General features: G+C 42.5%; 2 protein-coding genes across 3 annotated transcripts in view; one reads left to right on the top strand and one right to left on the bottom strand.

Moving 5' to 3' along the window:
- LOC148903077 (A-type voltage-gated potassium channel KCND3-like) overlaps nt 1-8,406 on the top strand; it is a 135,588-nt gene extending 127,182 nt beyond the window's left edge. Inside the window, exons 6-9 of the mRNA XM_088995944.1 lie at nt 739-771; nt 863-955; nt 2,796-3,049; nt 4,033-8,406. Coding sequence (XP_088852070.1) covers nt 739-771; nt 863-955; nt 2,796-3,049; nt 4,033-4,207 — 555 coding nt within the window. The 3' untranslated portion in view covers nt 4,208-8,406. The remainder of the gene's footprint in view (nt 1-738; nt 772-862; nt 956-2,795; nt 3,050-4,032) is intronic.
- Nucleotides 8,407-8,428: 22 nt separating this feature from the next.
- On the bottom strand, nt 8,429-12,508 carry LOC148903076 (5-hydroxytryptamine receptor 2B). Of its 2 annotated transcripts, XM_088995958.1 has the most exons (4): nt 11,432-12,508; nt 11,264-11,336; nt 10,238-11,113; nt 8,429-8,592 (listed from the first exon to the last, which is right to left on the bottom strand). In XM_088995958.1, the coding sequence occupies exons 2-4, from the start codon at nt 11,309-11,311 to the stop codon at nt 8,431-8,433; spliced, it is 1,086 nt and encodes a 361-aa protein (XP_088852084.1). In that variant the 5' UTR covers nt 11,312-11,336; nt 11,432-12,508; the 3' UTR covers nt 8,429-8,430. The 2 variants fall into 2 exon arrangements, with proteins under 2 accessions (XP_088852084.1, XP_088852077.1); XM_088995951.1 differs by having other exon boundaries at nt 10,238-11,336.
- Nucleotides 12,509-12,570: the final 62 nt, after the last annotated feature.

The following is a 12,570-nucleotide window of genomic DNA, read 5'->3' as shown; positions in this document are numbered from 1 at the left end:
GAGTAATATGAGGTGCAAGTGAGAGCGGCTGTAGAAAAGACAAATGCTGCCCCCTCGTGGAAGGGAAAAAAACAGTGCCTGAGGTCTGACCAGTGCTTTATCGACAGCCGCCCATCACAAGAAAAAACAATACCTGGACAAATTTGGGAATGAACCACGTCAGATTTTTAAATCCCCGATAAATTCGGGAATGGCAGTGAATGAATTAAAGATGCAATGTAGATCTAACCCTTCACATGTTTTTCCTCATATTACTATTTTACTAATATATATTGGGTCCAAAAACTGTGATTACTTTCCTTTTTTCCAGTTGATAGAGGGTAATGTCAGACAACGGTTGGGTTATTCATCCTAGTCACATTACTTTAAGTCCAAACCAGCACAGGTGCAGAAATATTGCCCTCTTGTTCGTACACATAAACATGTGGCTGAAAAAGAAATAATTATGGAAAACAAGTCGTTATTAAGTCCCTGTAGGCAGCCTTGTCAGAGAAGGAGCCAGAGGCAAAATGTTATGTATGCAATGTTATGCACTGTACATCCATTTGGGGCACAAATCAATGTCCTGGCTCCATTGATCTAACTGACGTGCCTCCAGGGTTCACGCTGATAATGTGACCCGACTTCTGCTGCCTGGCACATCTGAGGCTATGACAGCTTTCTGATCGCAGCGCTGAACTGCAAACATAAGCCTAACTCGGCCTTTTTCTTTTTTTTTGTCTGACTCTCCCACAAAAGCAACTTCCATACAAGATGAACCTCTCCGATCAGGTACCGACACGGCGCCACAGCTATCACTTTCGACTTGTGATTTCTTTAAAAACCATGCAGTAGTCATCTTGCATCGTGTGTGTCATTACAGGGTTCTACTGAGGAGGAAAAGCGCTTAAGTAAGTCTACCTCTCTACTGGAGAGTCAGCACCATCACCTGCTGACCTGTCTGGAGAAAACCACCGTAAGTTCAAAAGGCAAAATATTGATTCAACAGAATCAGCTTTTAATAATACCTGGATATATTTTCATTATGATGGTGCACCTGCATCAACAATAATGGCAGAAGAGCCCAATCAGTTATAATTGCAGTGAGTTTATCCATTCCCTGGAGGTGGACATGTTGTGTCAACTATCAAAAGTGAAAGGCAAGGAGACATATCATTGTCTTCTGACAAATATTGCTAAAAAAAAAAAGTCATCCTGTCACATTTTGCGACGTGGTGATGGCAGATGTGGATCCCATAAAGCAGGCAGGAGGGAGGAGCAGGTTGTATTTGAGAAATTGTATTAAAATAAAGTCAACAGGAACAAAATCTAAAATATCAAAGTCATTCAAACAGAAAAATGCAAAGTATCAAATGAAGATCAAGAGTAAAAGTCTGCCAAGATTAAAGAAACACATGCACAGCATACAATGCATACACAGTGCATACAACATACAACATACATCAGACAGCGAATGGTCGTGCCGGGAGTCCTTTTGAGTGTCACTGATTGTAACGACCAGCACCTGCGAGGCAGCAGGCAGGGCTGACAGCACTAACCATTGGTCGCCAATCCGAACGTGGCAGTCCGCCAAGGCTCAGGACGACCAGCACGTGTGCAGGTGCAGGAGGGGCCGACAGCGCCACCCGTTGGTCGCCAACCAGATCATGACACATCCAAACATAAGCGGATGTTTTTCTAATACATTAATTACACTCAATGTCAATACCCGATAGTTAGGTCATGGAGGGTGTGGGGGATTCATAGGTCCAATCAACATTTGGTTGGTTAAACCCATTTTGCAAGTAAAGACTTTGACAGAGATATTCGGTCGGACACTGTGAACAAAGGCTTGAACACAGGAAGATCGTCTTTTACTGCCGGCAGGGGACGCAGCCGATCATGACCGATGCTCAAATTCTGCAGCCCTCTGCAGAATTTATTGAGAGTACATGTATATGCAAATTTAAATGATACATTAGTAAAACATATTATTCTTCATTTGAATACCATGCCCCTGCATGTCCCAATCATCAACAACTATAAACAACAGAACATAGACATTTTAATTAGTTGTCTTTCCCTGAACCGATAGATTTGAAACCTGGCTAATGACCTGTTGATGCAAAGGAGTTTCCCAAGTCCTAAATTCCGCCCATGACAGTTTAACAGGCTTTGTCTGCTCACCTCAGATTGACCCCAGGTTTCTCTGTGCTTCCATTGTGGGCTTTGTGTTGAAACTTTTAAATGTGATAACTTCTATTCTGTCTATTCTCTAGCAGGCCTGTTATCAATATCATTAGCTTTAACGCGGTTAGAATAGGATATTTGTGCCGTTGTGGGAGTGAACACAGCTGACTTGTTTCCAGATCAATCAGAAAGAAACAAAAAGCCTTTAATAGTCCCACACTCCGGAAATTTTCCATCTACAGCAGCAAAATTGGGGTGAAAATATTAAAACAACGTATATGGAAACTGTTCAAAAATGTTTTATAAAAAGAACTGCACATAGTGGAAGTATAAAAATACAGTATGAAATGAAAGGTACTCCACTCCTCTCTCAATGAAGCAAGAATATGTGCTGTGCATTGGAGTCCCGACAGAAGACAAGAAAATACATTTATAAGGAAGTGCAAGCAGCAGACGTAGCGGCTGCAAGCGGCTGATGTAGATGACCATTGTGAAATTGCCCTTCAAATCCAGATTAAGGGATAAATCTTGAGGTGTTTTTATAGTGGGTATTTAATGTTCAAACAAGGTCTGTCCAAATTCTAACTCTCTTCTCTTCATTTCATTTGTCTTTTGATTGATCACAGAACCACGAATTTGTGGATGAGCAGTACTACCAACAGAGCTACCTGGAGGCGGGACTTCATAATTACTCGTCTCGAAGCCCGTCTCTCTCCAGCCAAGAGGGTGTCACGGGCACTTGCTGCACCCACAGGAGCAAGAAGCATCACAGCCCTTTACCAAATTCCAGTGAGCCAGCACACATGCAACCTTTGGCGCACGCACGCCAACAAGGCTTGCAGGAGCTCAGCACCATCCATATTCAGCCCCTCAGCACCAGGTGGGACTCGCTGACATCGACACCAATATGAGTGTAGTGCATGATATGTAGTGTGTCCGCCTCACAGTCAGTAGGATCACTGTTTGAGTCCTGTCCCTTCTGTATAGGTGTGTGTTTTTTCTCAGGGCTCAATTTGGTGTCATGCATCATATGACATGGTGTACTTACATTATGTTTGAGTACAGATACTTTGAAAAACAAAATAGTCATGTTAAAATAGCCATCGCTTCTAAAGCCTTGACTTTTAGTGTGGTTGTATATCTACGTACGACATTTAATTTACTTTGGCAATAATTTTCAACAGGGTGTGTCAATAGAAAGGCCAAAGCATCTCTTTTTTTAACTCATTCACTGCCATTCATGAATTTATTTGGGAATTGAAAATATGACGTAGAGTGCCATTCCCGAATATATTCGGGCTTTGTTTTTTTTCTATTTTGGGTGCCGATAAAGCGCTTGCCATGGTCTGAATGTTTTTCCATTCCACAAGGGGCAGCATTTCCCTTTTTTCCATTGGCAGCTTTTTTTCCAGCTTCAGCTGTTGTTAAAGTGCTACATAAACTAATATGTAGGTATTGTATTGTATTGTATTGTATTGTATTGTATTTTGGACAGCCACCCTCATTTCAAGCTCATATAACTCCAGACCCATATAATTTAGCAATTAACTTTTTTTTATGAAAGAAGAGAGTTTAAGGTTTCTTAGGCTGCATTGAATGTATATGTAGTCCTAAAACTCAATATTTTGTGGGTCCTGGAATTCAAGTAACAATGACAAAAAACCCTGACACCGGAGTGGGCACATTTTTGCATGCTTGGCAGTGAATGCGTTAATTGTTCAGTAATTGCCGAACTGCTGCTCAGTTTGGCCAGAAATTGAGATCATGAGCCATCAGTCACCTGACAAATGTCTCATTGACCATTACAGATTTGCAAGACATCTGCCATTCAAGCTCCATTCACTTCTCTCCCTTGCCTCATAGCCGCTCCAGTTTGAACATGCGCATGGATGAGCCAGCACCCCTCAACTGCCAGGGCAGCCAAATCACCACAGCGATCATCAGCATTCCCACGCCACCGGTGACCACCCCTGATGACGACGCCCGTATTCCAGCAGGAGCCTCCCACCAGAACGTTGTGAAGGTTTCCGCACTGTGAACGATGCAGTCTTGTCACACTTAGAGACTCATGAGGCTGACTGATGGACAAGAGGCTGAACCTGAAAGAGCAAGAGGCGTTGTGGTGTTCAAATACTTATTCTTGTCGTGGTGGAGCCTTCCCTCTGCTGGTCATGTACTGTCACAACATTAACTCCTTGTGCAGAAGAGGAATGGCGATTAGAAACAGTGCACCAATGTACATGTCGAGTGTGTGCGTGCGTGTGTGTCACTGAGCACAAAGCACCTTTTTATGATTTTTGCTTCAGTTTGACTCTTCCGTAAGCAGGAGATGGATGCTGATCGAGAGATAATTCAAATAATTTATTGCTCTGTCCTTTCACTGGTAGCTTGTGTCATTCTTTTTCGTTCACTGCTGTTGAACGCGTGCAGTTTGTCACCATTCGTGATCACTTTCAGTATCACCCCACTTGAGGGGGCCAGAGTGCATATGATATGTATACAGTATCTGCATTGCCAGAAAATGTGTTTCATTGTTGTGTGCGTGTGTGTGTGAGTGTCTTTGTGTGCGTGTGTGTATTTTCCAAGCTCGAATATAAGTGATGTTTTGGGACAATGGTCGGTGCCTGCATTAGAGCGTCTTTTCGGGTGAGTGAACTTTCAATTCTTCTGGAAGTTCATTTAATGGCTCTGTATAAGGTGTCATTGACTAGCTGCCATCATCAAGGCTTTGAATGACTCATTTCAGTTCAAAATCCTCAGTTGGCAGCCTTTTTATATGACATGTGCCTGTTTTTGTCAAAGTCAAATCATCGATGAATATTCATAGATATAAATATACCCGTTTGGCTGGAGACGTCTCTCGAATGATTAATTGTTGAATGCATACAATTATATTTTGGAATGGGAAGCCACCCCCAATTTAAAGCACAAGGCATTCGCTGAGAATTTTGGACACTGACATGTTCTGAGCCCAGGTCCTTTGTGAATAATGTGAATAGGATATTTTGTAATATTTGACCATCGTTTGGCAAAACCAGTGAAGCTGTGCTCTCTCTCTCTCTCTCTCTCTCTCTCTCTCTCTCTCTCTCTCTCTCTCTCTCTCTCTCTCTCTCTCTCTCTCTCTCTCTCTCTCTCTCTCTCTCTCTCTCTCTCTTTCTCTCTCTGTTGTTGTTGTCCACTTGTATTCCTTATCCCTCCTGTGTGATCTAATGTATGCTTACAGTCGTCTTTATAGCTGTGAAGCGACATTCTGTCTTCCCCTGTCAGTGGCCATTTTTCAAAATTGTTGAGTATGTGTACTCTGTGCGTTTAAGAGACTTTGGTGTTTGTAGTTTTTGTCCACCTCGATGTTAACCCCCCCCCCCCCCCACACACACACACACACACCCACATCCCTATCCCTGCCGTCACTTCATTTGCAGGAGAACTTGATGCAGGCAGTGGGATCTGGTTTGTTGGTTGCTATGGTGACATAAAGGACAGTCATTGAACCAAGCCCAGAGTTTTGTCACTGCCGTACAACGTTAGATCCCAACAAAGCCCACTGACATTGGACTTTTCAGGTGTGCTGAACTCTGAGCTAAGCCTATGACTTGGCCTTTTTTCCGTTCTAAATGTCAGTCCAACAGCTTTGTACCGCTATCAGAGATACAATTTCCATCCCAATTTTGCGATTCATCCATGAACAAATGTCCATATTTAGCCCTCAGGCAGCGCTATAGATGTACTAACATATCGCCTTTTAGAATATTTTGATATGTGCACAGCAAATCATCTAGCAAGCCTGTTCATGCTTAGTTGGTGTGGAACTAGGTTGTAGTGGTTTTACCTTTTGAAAATAAGACTTATTTCATCAGCATTTAAAAAAAGTAAATTCCACCATTGTAAGACAAATAAAAGCTTTCTTACCTTATCTTAAAAGATGAACTTTGGAATCACAGTTTGATGTGTGTATTGGTTCTTAAAAAAAGATCCAACACGGATTCTGAAGTGTATTTTCCATATCAATGTATGAGGGACCTCTATTTCCGCTATATTACCTCATCCCAAGGATAGTGATTACTCAGAAAAAAAAGCCAAAAATAGATGATAGGATGAGAGCGAAGACGTGTCATTGTTTAGGTACTAGTACCATTTTGGTGTAGTGACAGAGTTAAAACAAAGAGACAAGCACAGACAGGCTGGCATTTTTTTCTTATTTTGAAAGCTGTATTAAACACAGCAACACAGGATGAGACATTCGTGACCGTTGTGCAGCATGTGCGGTGCATGTAGCATAACTCAACATGGAGGCGGGTTAGACTAATTGCTGGTAATTTGGAAGACAAGCGCAGGCCGTTAGATCCGCGGGAGAGAGGGCTGCGCCGCTATGGGGGTGGTCACAGCTGACTGAGCTAAGGGCCAATCCAAGCAGCTCAATTTAATGTGGCAACAAAGTCTCAACATGGTCGAAGCACATCTTCACTGTGAGGTGGGCGCTTGATGACTCCACATACAAGTATATGTAAAGGTAACATCTGATTTACGACCGGTGCGAGTTACGACCACCTGTACTTACAACCACGACCGCCAGACCCTTTATTTATTTATTTATTTATTTATTTATTTATTTATTTCTACGGCTATGACAGCTACAGGGGCAGCCCGGCAACGCTGTGGAGATCAGCAGTGTGTTTGCGATGCATTTGGTAGAATAAAAACTCGAGATGGTCCTTGAGATTGAATTGATTTTAGATTGAACAAGTATGATGTTTATTTGCCGGAGCACAGAGCGCAACCGCTTCTCTCAGCATTGCATAAGAACTATTTTTTTTAATCGCTGTCAAAGGACCATATGTAGCGTTGTGGCTGCATTGCCAGATCCGCTCAACATTCATCATGCCTCATTTATCTTAAAGGACAACCGACGCCTCTGGAAAAGTTGTGTCCATAATTTGTAAAATCGCTTCAAATGACTTCTACTGAGCGTATTTTATAAAGATTCCACCGCATATAGCTATATTTTACGTTTCAAGACACGCGCTGAATATTTCGGAAGTCTTGTTTTGAGTTGGTGACGAGTCCTCACATCACGTCACGGAAGGAACACCCCTGACCAAGAAAGGACACATTGTAGCAGTCCTTTCAGAGCATCAATTCATTTTGCAGTACTTTGTTTGGTCTGAAAACTTCGTGTTGATCTGTGTTGATTGCGAAATTAGAAGGAAAGCACATAAATAACGCGATGGTGAATCGTTGTGTGTTGCAAGACTTCTGTTTGATATTCACTGACAAAACTTCCCAGGAGACAATTTCCACGGAGCTTTGTCAACATCTTCTGCCTATTTTTGGGTACTGTGCGTACTAAAGAGTTTGTCACTACATTTCTCTCCAGATGCATCAAAATGACCGGAATAAATTCTTTAATCGATTACAAACATGTATGCTTTCCTCTTCAGAACTATTTGAATAATATTCATAACTGGATGAGTAACAAGAAAGCATCTTTTCCGAATCTGAAGCCATTGTTTTGATTCTCGAGCAAGGCAAGACGTCTTGGCGTGACACCACGAACAAGGGGGCGGGACCTTCTGAAACTGTCCACTTCCGGTTTCAATTCTTTGCAGTTTTATCACATTTTGTCATTTTTATTGGTGTTTTGCATTTGACTAAAAATATCATACTGCGTGTTTTGGGTATTTTAGATGCTATAAAACATTTTTCTAATGTCAGTTAGGAGACATGTGATGTCGGAGACAGAGAATATTACTGCATTGCACAAAATGAGGTTACAAAATAATTGTTTCTTCACAAACACGTACGACAATTTTGGCCAGCCAGCACGTGATGATGAAGTGAGGTCTCTTTTCTTTTATTTGGGCAATACTTTTTTGCTTGTTTTGTGTCAGCAGCCCTTTCAAAAGCAATTTGAGTGCAGCTCAATGTGTCCATTGATTATTTTTTTTATACAATGAAAAATAATCAACAACATCGACCTCCCTTGTTGTGTTGTCGCTCTCTTTCTCTGTTATCTATTCTCATTTGTCTTCTTGGAGAGCAATCAGTTTTCTTCTCACTTTTGCTTTGCCCTCCTATGCCACCTCGTGTTGTAAAGACTCTTGCTGTACGTATCTTGTCGTGTTTGATATTATTTATGACCTTGTCTTGTGTCCCAACTGTGAAAAAAGCCTGATAAAACATCTATATCTGCCCATATATGGTCTTTTTTTTAATATGTGCAAATGCGACACATTTAAGTTGTTTTTCAAACCGGGATTTCCTTTAACATTTTGTGGGAAATTTCAGTGGACACTTTCGGAGAGACAAGAATATCTTGCTGAGTTCATAGCGAAACTGTCTGGTGACCAAAGTGTAGATGAGCGGATCCACTGCAGCTTGCACGCAGGTCAGCACCATTGCAGAGGTCTCCATCTCCTGCAGCAACTATATGACAGAGAATGCAACAAAATGCCTAACGATTTCCAAAATAAGGAGGTTTTAATTTGTTTTGAGGATAAACACTTGCACTCAGGTACATATTTGGGCATTTGCTTTATGTGAGGGTCCATAGGGCAGCATTGCTTTGTAGCAGGGGTTGGGAACCTTTTTGACTAAGAGAGCCATCAAAGTAAAATATTTAGAAATGTTTTTCAGTGAGAGCCACACGCACGCGCACGCGAACACACACGCAAGCACGCACGCAAACACACGCGCAAACACGCGCGGCCACTTTTCAACAAAATATCAGAATGTATTATTTAAAATAACATTGTGATAGTACTCATCGTTAACATGAATGGTTTTCCGTTCCTCGTGATTGGTAAAAATCCAGGCAAACGATCAGAATGAAATTCAATTTGCCGGTCCAGAGGTGAAGTTCCTGCTAGCTAGCCTGCACACGGCTCATAAGCTGTGGAAGCTTATGAGCCGTGTGCATTTGCTATCTGTAATATACTTCTCACAGAAGTATGTTGATGCTAACGTTAACATGGGGCTTGTTAAAATGCCACTGACATTCGACTGTTTCATCGATGCTATTTTTTATATTTATATTAGCTTGGTTTATATTGCGCTTAATTTAAAAATGGCTGAATGGCCAAGCTAATGCTCCGGTGCATTCAAGCTGAAGTGCACTCGTTGGACTCATTTAAAGGGGCGTTTACCTGTTTTAACATGACAGCCAGTATCATCGAATCAAAATGGCGCTTTCGGCGAACCTAGGTCAGTGTCATCCAATCAAAATTGCGCTTTCCACCAATTGCAGCCCCAACGGGAAATGAACGGTGAAAAAAACGAGAATAGTATTTAGTTTTATCGGCGAGCCATATGCAATCATCAAAAGAGCCATATATGGCTCGCGAGCCATAGGTTCCCGACCCCTGCTTTGTAGGATACACTGATTGAATCCTGAACATAAAATAAAGTATGTATGCTGTCAAACTCAGCGCCCCTCAAAAATAAAAAAACAATAAAAAATAGGTCTCTCACTGGTTGCACGGAATGGTGAGAAAAAAAATCAATGGATTGCTTAATAGATTTCTTAAACCTGAAAAAAACCCTATGGCATTACTAATGTATAGTTCATGCTCCACCGTCCCAAAGTAGCTCAATCTTTATCTTTCAATGGCAATAATTTATTACGTTTAGTCAATTTGTCTTTCTAATTTGAGTTCTTTTATATGTTATACTTTCTACCCAGTCTTACTTGTTACTCAAAATGGCAAAAGGATTTTTTGTCGATCCTGGTCCTTTTACATTTACAATAACCATCTTAAAATAGTTTCCAATTTATTTTTTATGCTAAACAAATCGTTTTATGACTACTTATTCACAAAATTTCAAATCGACAACCTTAAAATAACTAAGCACATTAGTGTAATTTCTTGACGATGTCAAACTTCACTGACGTGCCTGACGTGAGGGATGAGTGACTGACTTCAACGAGGTTCATAAGCACAACCAATAGATCTGCATTGGTTGCTGATAGTTTGCGTTGGTTGTTGAAGCGCTATACTATCATTTGCCTTATAATTGATACACTAATTGTCACCTTCAAACTAGCACACACGTGTGTTCGTTTCCAACTCACTTTGTCGGTGTCCTGTCGCGCGATGAGATGATTCATGAGCAAAATAATCACCATGGGAAGCCAAAAAAGTGTGAAGGCAATAATAATGTAGCCAAAGCGTTTGGCCAGTTTGCCCTCAACCTGCTTCTTCCCTCGTTCCCTGGCTCCGGGGGTCCGGAGACACACCGCCCCCACGATCTCCGGTAGTGTCCTGCGGACTCCAGCCGCCACGGGGCCCGAACCCGATTCCCCGGAAACCGAGTGCACCGCCCGGCGGCCAGCCACCGGCTTGCAGCAGGCCAGCGGCGGCGCTGACCTTGGTGCTGAAGTCGGCTCGCCCAGGCAGCTCCAGACGTGCCCAGACACGGTGGGTATCACTCGAATACCTCGACTGAACACTTTCTTTCTATGCTGCCTGACGAGTTTGATGATTCGCCCATAGTGAATGACGATAACAATCAGAGACAACCCCCATATGGGTACCAAAACGTAAGGTCCGAACGGATCCGGATAACCGTCACTGGGAGGCGCGGGTGGCCGGCAGTGCGAGTAAAAGAGGGATTGCTTGGAGAGAGTCATTGCTATTACGGCCAACACGAGGCCGCATAGCCAGATGAACAGGATCCAGAGGCGAACCCGGGCTCTTCTCTGCTCGGTTTGGAAGGGGAACGAGATGGCGTGGTAGCGCTCCACGCTGATGCTGGCCAGCGTGAGTAGTTGCACGCAGCTGCACAAGGCCCAGGCGAACTGCTGCAGGGCGCACACGGACATCGGCAGACGGTTGCTTTCCACGGATCGCACGAACGAGGCGAGCAAGAGCGGCGTGTCCACGGTGCACTTGAGAAGGTCACTGGCGGCCAAGCTGACCAGCAGCGCGTTGTGACTGGTCTGGAGCCACTTGGTGCGAAACACAACCCAGCACACCCACACGTTACCGGGCAAACCCACGACGAGAGTCAGAATCAAGATCGTGCATTTGAATATGAGAAAAAACAGCTCCGGGTTGTTCTCGATATCAGAAGTTGTGGCGTTGCTAGAAATGCGCACCTCCATCATCCAGGTTGCTTTTCTTCTATGGCACGTCTTTCCATGCATGGCAAACGCTCTGTAGCCACACGTCCTGGTGAAATCACATCGTGCTCATCCAAGGTTGCCACTCACGGATTTCATTTCAAGTGCACAAAACAAAACAAAAACACATGATTGAGTGGTCACCTGGCGGCAGTGCTCGAGTGTTTTTTTTCTTCCCTCGATTCACTGATTGTCAGCGCTGATTAGCTGCAATCACCTGAAGCTGTCTGACCTTGTTCAAGCCTTATCAAAGACAGATTAACGGAACAATGTTAAGGGGGAAAAGACAAATGCTGTGTTGTAGAAACATGCTCCAAAACTTATATACTTAAATATATTCAACAATGCAGTGCAATTAAAATACAAACTCATAATTGTAGCTCATTGTCACCGATTCAACGTGTACTTAAGCACCTCTGTCATTATCACCTTAGGGAGCCTTTGACACTTTATGATGATCACAAAAGAAAGTAGAGCTTTTTCACCAACAAAAAAAACTTTGTCGCCTTAATGTTTCAGCTGTTAATAATGCACATTGTTCAAGATGACTAACTTTCATTTGCTGCCTACAGTTCATGCAATTAATTTTTCTCGTTCACTGTCATTCCCGAATTTATTCGGGAATTGAAAATATGACGTAGAGCGCCATGCCTGAATGTCTTCGGTTTTTCTTGTTTGGATGCCGATAAAGAGCTGTCTATGGCCGATGGCAACGCTTTTCCCTTCCACAAGGGGGCATCATTTCTTTTTTGCCATTTTAATGCGTTGTTCCAGCTTCAGCCATTTTTAAATTAAGCGCAATATAAACCAATATACATGTATTACATTGTATTTTGGACTGCCACCCTCATTTCAAGACCACCTAATTCATATAATTTGGGAAATAACTCTTTTTTCTGATGAAAGAAGAGCATCTAAGGTTTCTTACATTGGATGTGTATGTAGTCCTAAAATTCAATATTCTATGGGTCCTGGAATTTGAGTGAAAATGACAAAAAAAAACCTGGCACTAGAGTGGACACATTTTTGCATGTCTGACAGTGAAGGAGTGAAGGCAAACTAAGTAAAATTGCCGACGGGGTGGACAATTCATTTTAGTAAGCCAACTTTGTGCTACAGTAAAGTCTCGTTATATCGATATCGGATATATCGATAGTCCTGGTTATATCGACACTATTTCTATGCACGCACGGAGAAAATTACATGCAAACAGGGTCGGATATATCGATAGTCCCGGTTATATCGATATTTTTTCGGACTCCCTTGAATATCGATATAACGAG

The sequence above is a fragment of the Hippocampus bargibanti genome, linkage group LG01 (assembly GCF_051943395.1).
Source record: "Hippocampus bargibanti isolate YZ-2025 linkage group LG01, ASM5194339v1, whole genome shotgun sequence".
Classification (NCBI taxonomy): Eukaryota; Metazoa; Chordata; class Actinopteri; order Syngnathiformes; family Syngnathidae; genus Hippocampus; species Hippocampus bargibanti.
Note: the sequence above shows the minus strand (reverse complement) of the source record. Positions and strands in the feature narration are given on the sequence as shown.

Bases quoted from the DNA above. Each gene is read 5' to 3' on its own strand.
- LOC148903076 (XM_088995951.1), bottom strand. From the start codon at position 11,311: ATGCATGGAAAGACGTGCCATAGAAGAAAAGCAACCTGGATGATGGAG. The intron at 8,593-10,237 runs GTGAGTTGGAAA...TCTGTCATATAG, and splicing joins CGCGACAGGACACCGACAAA to TTGCTGCAGGAGATGGAGAC.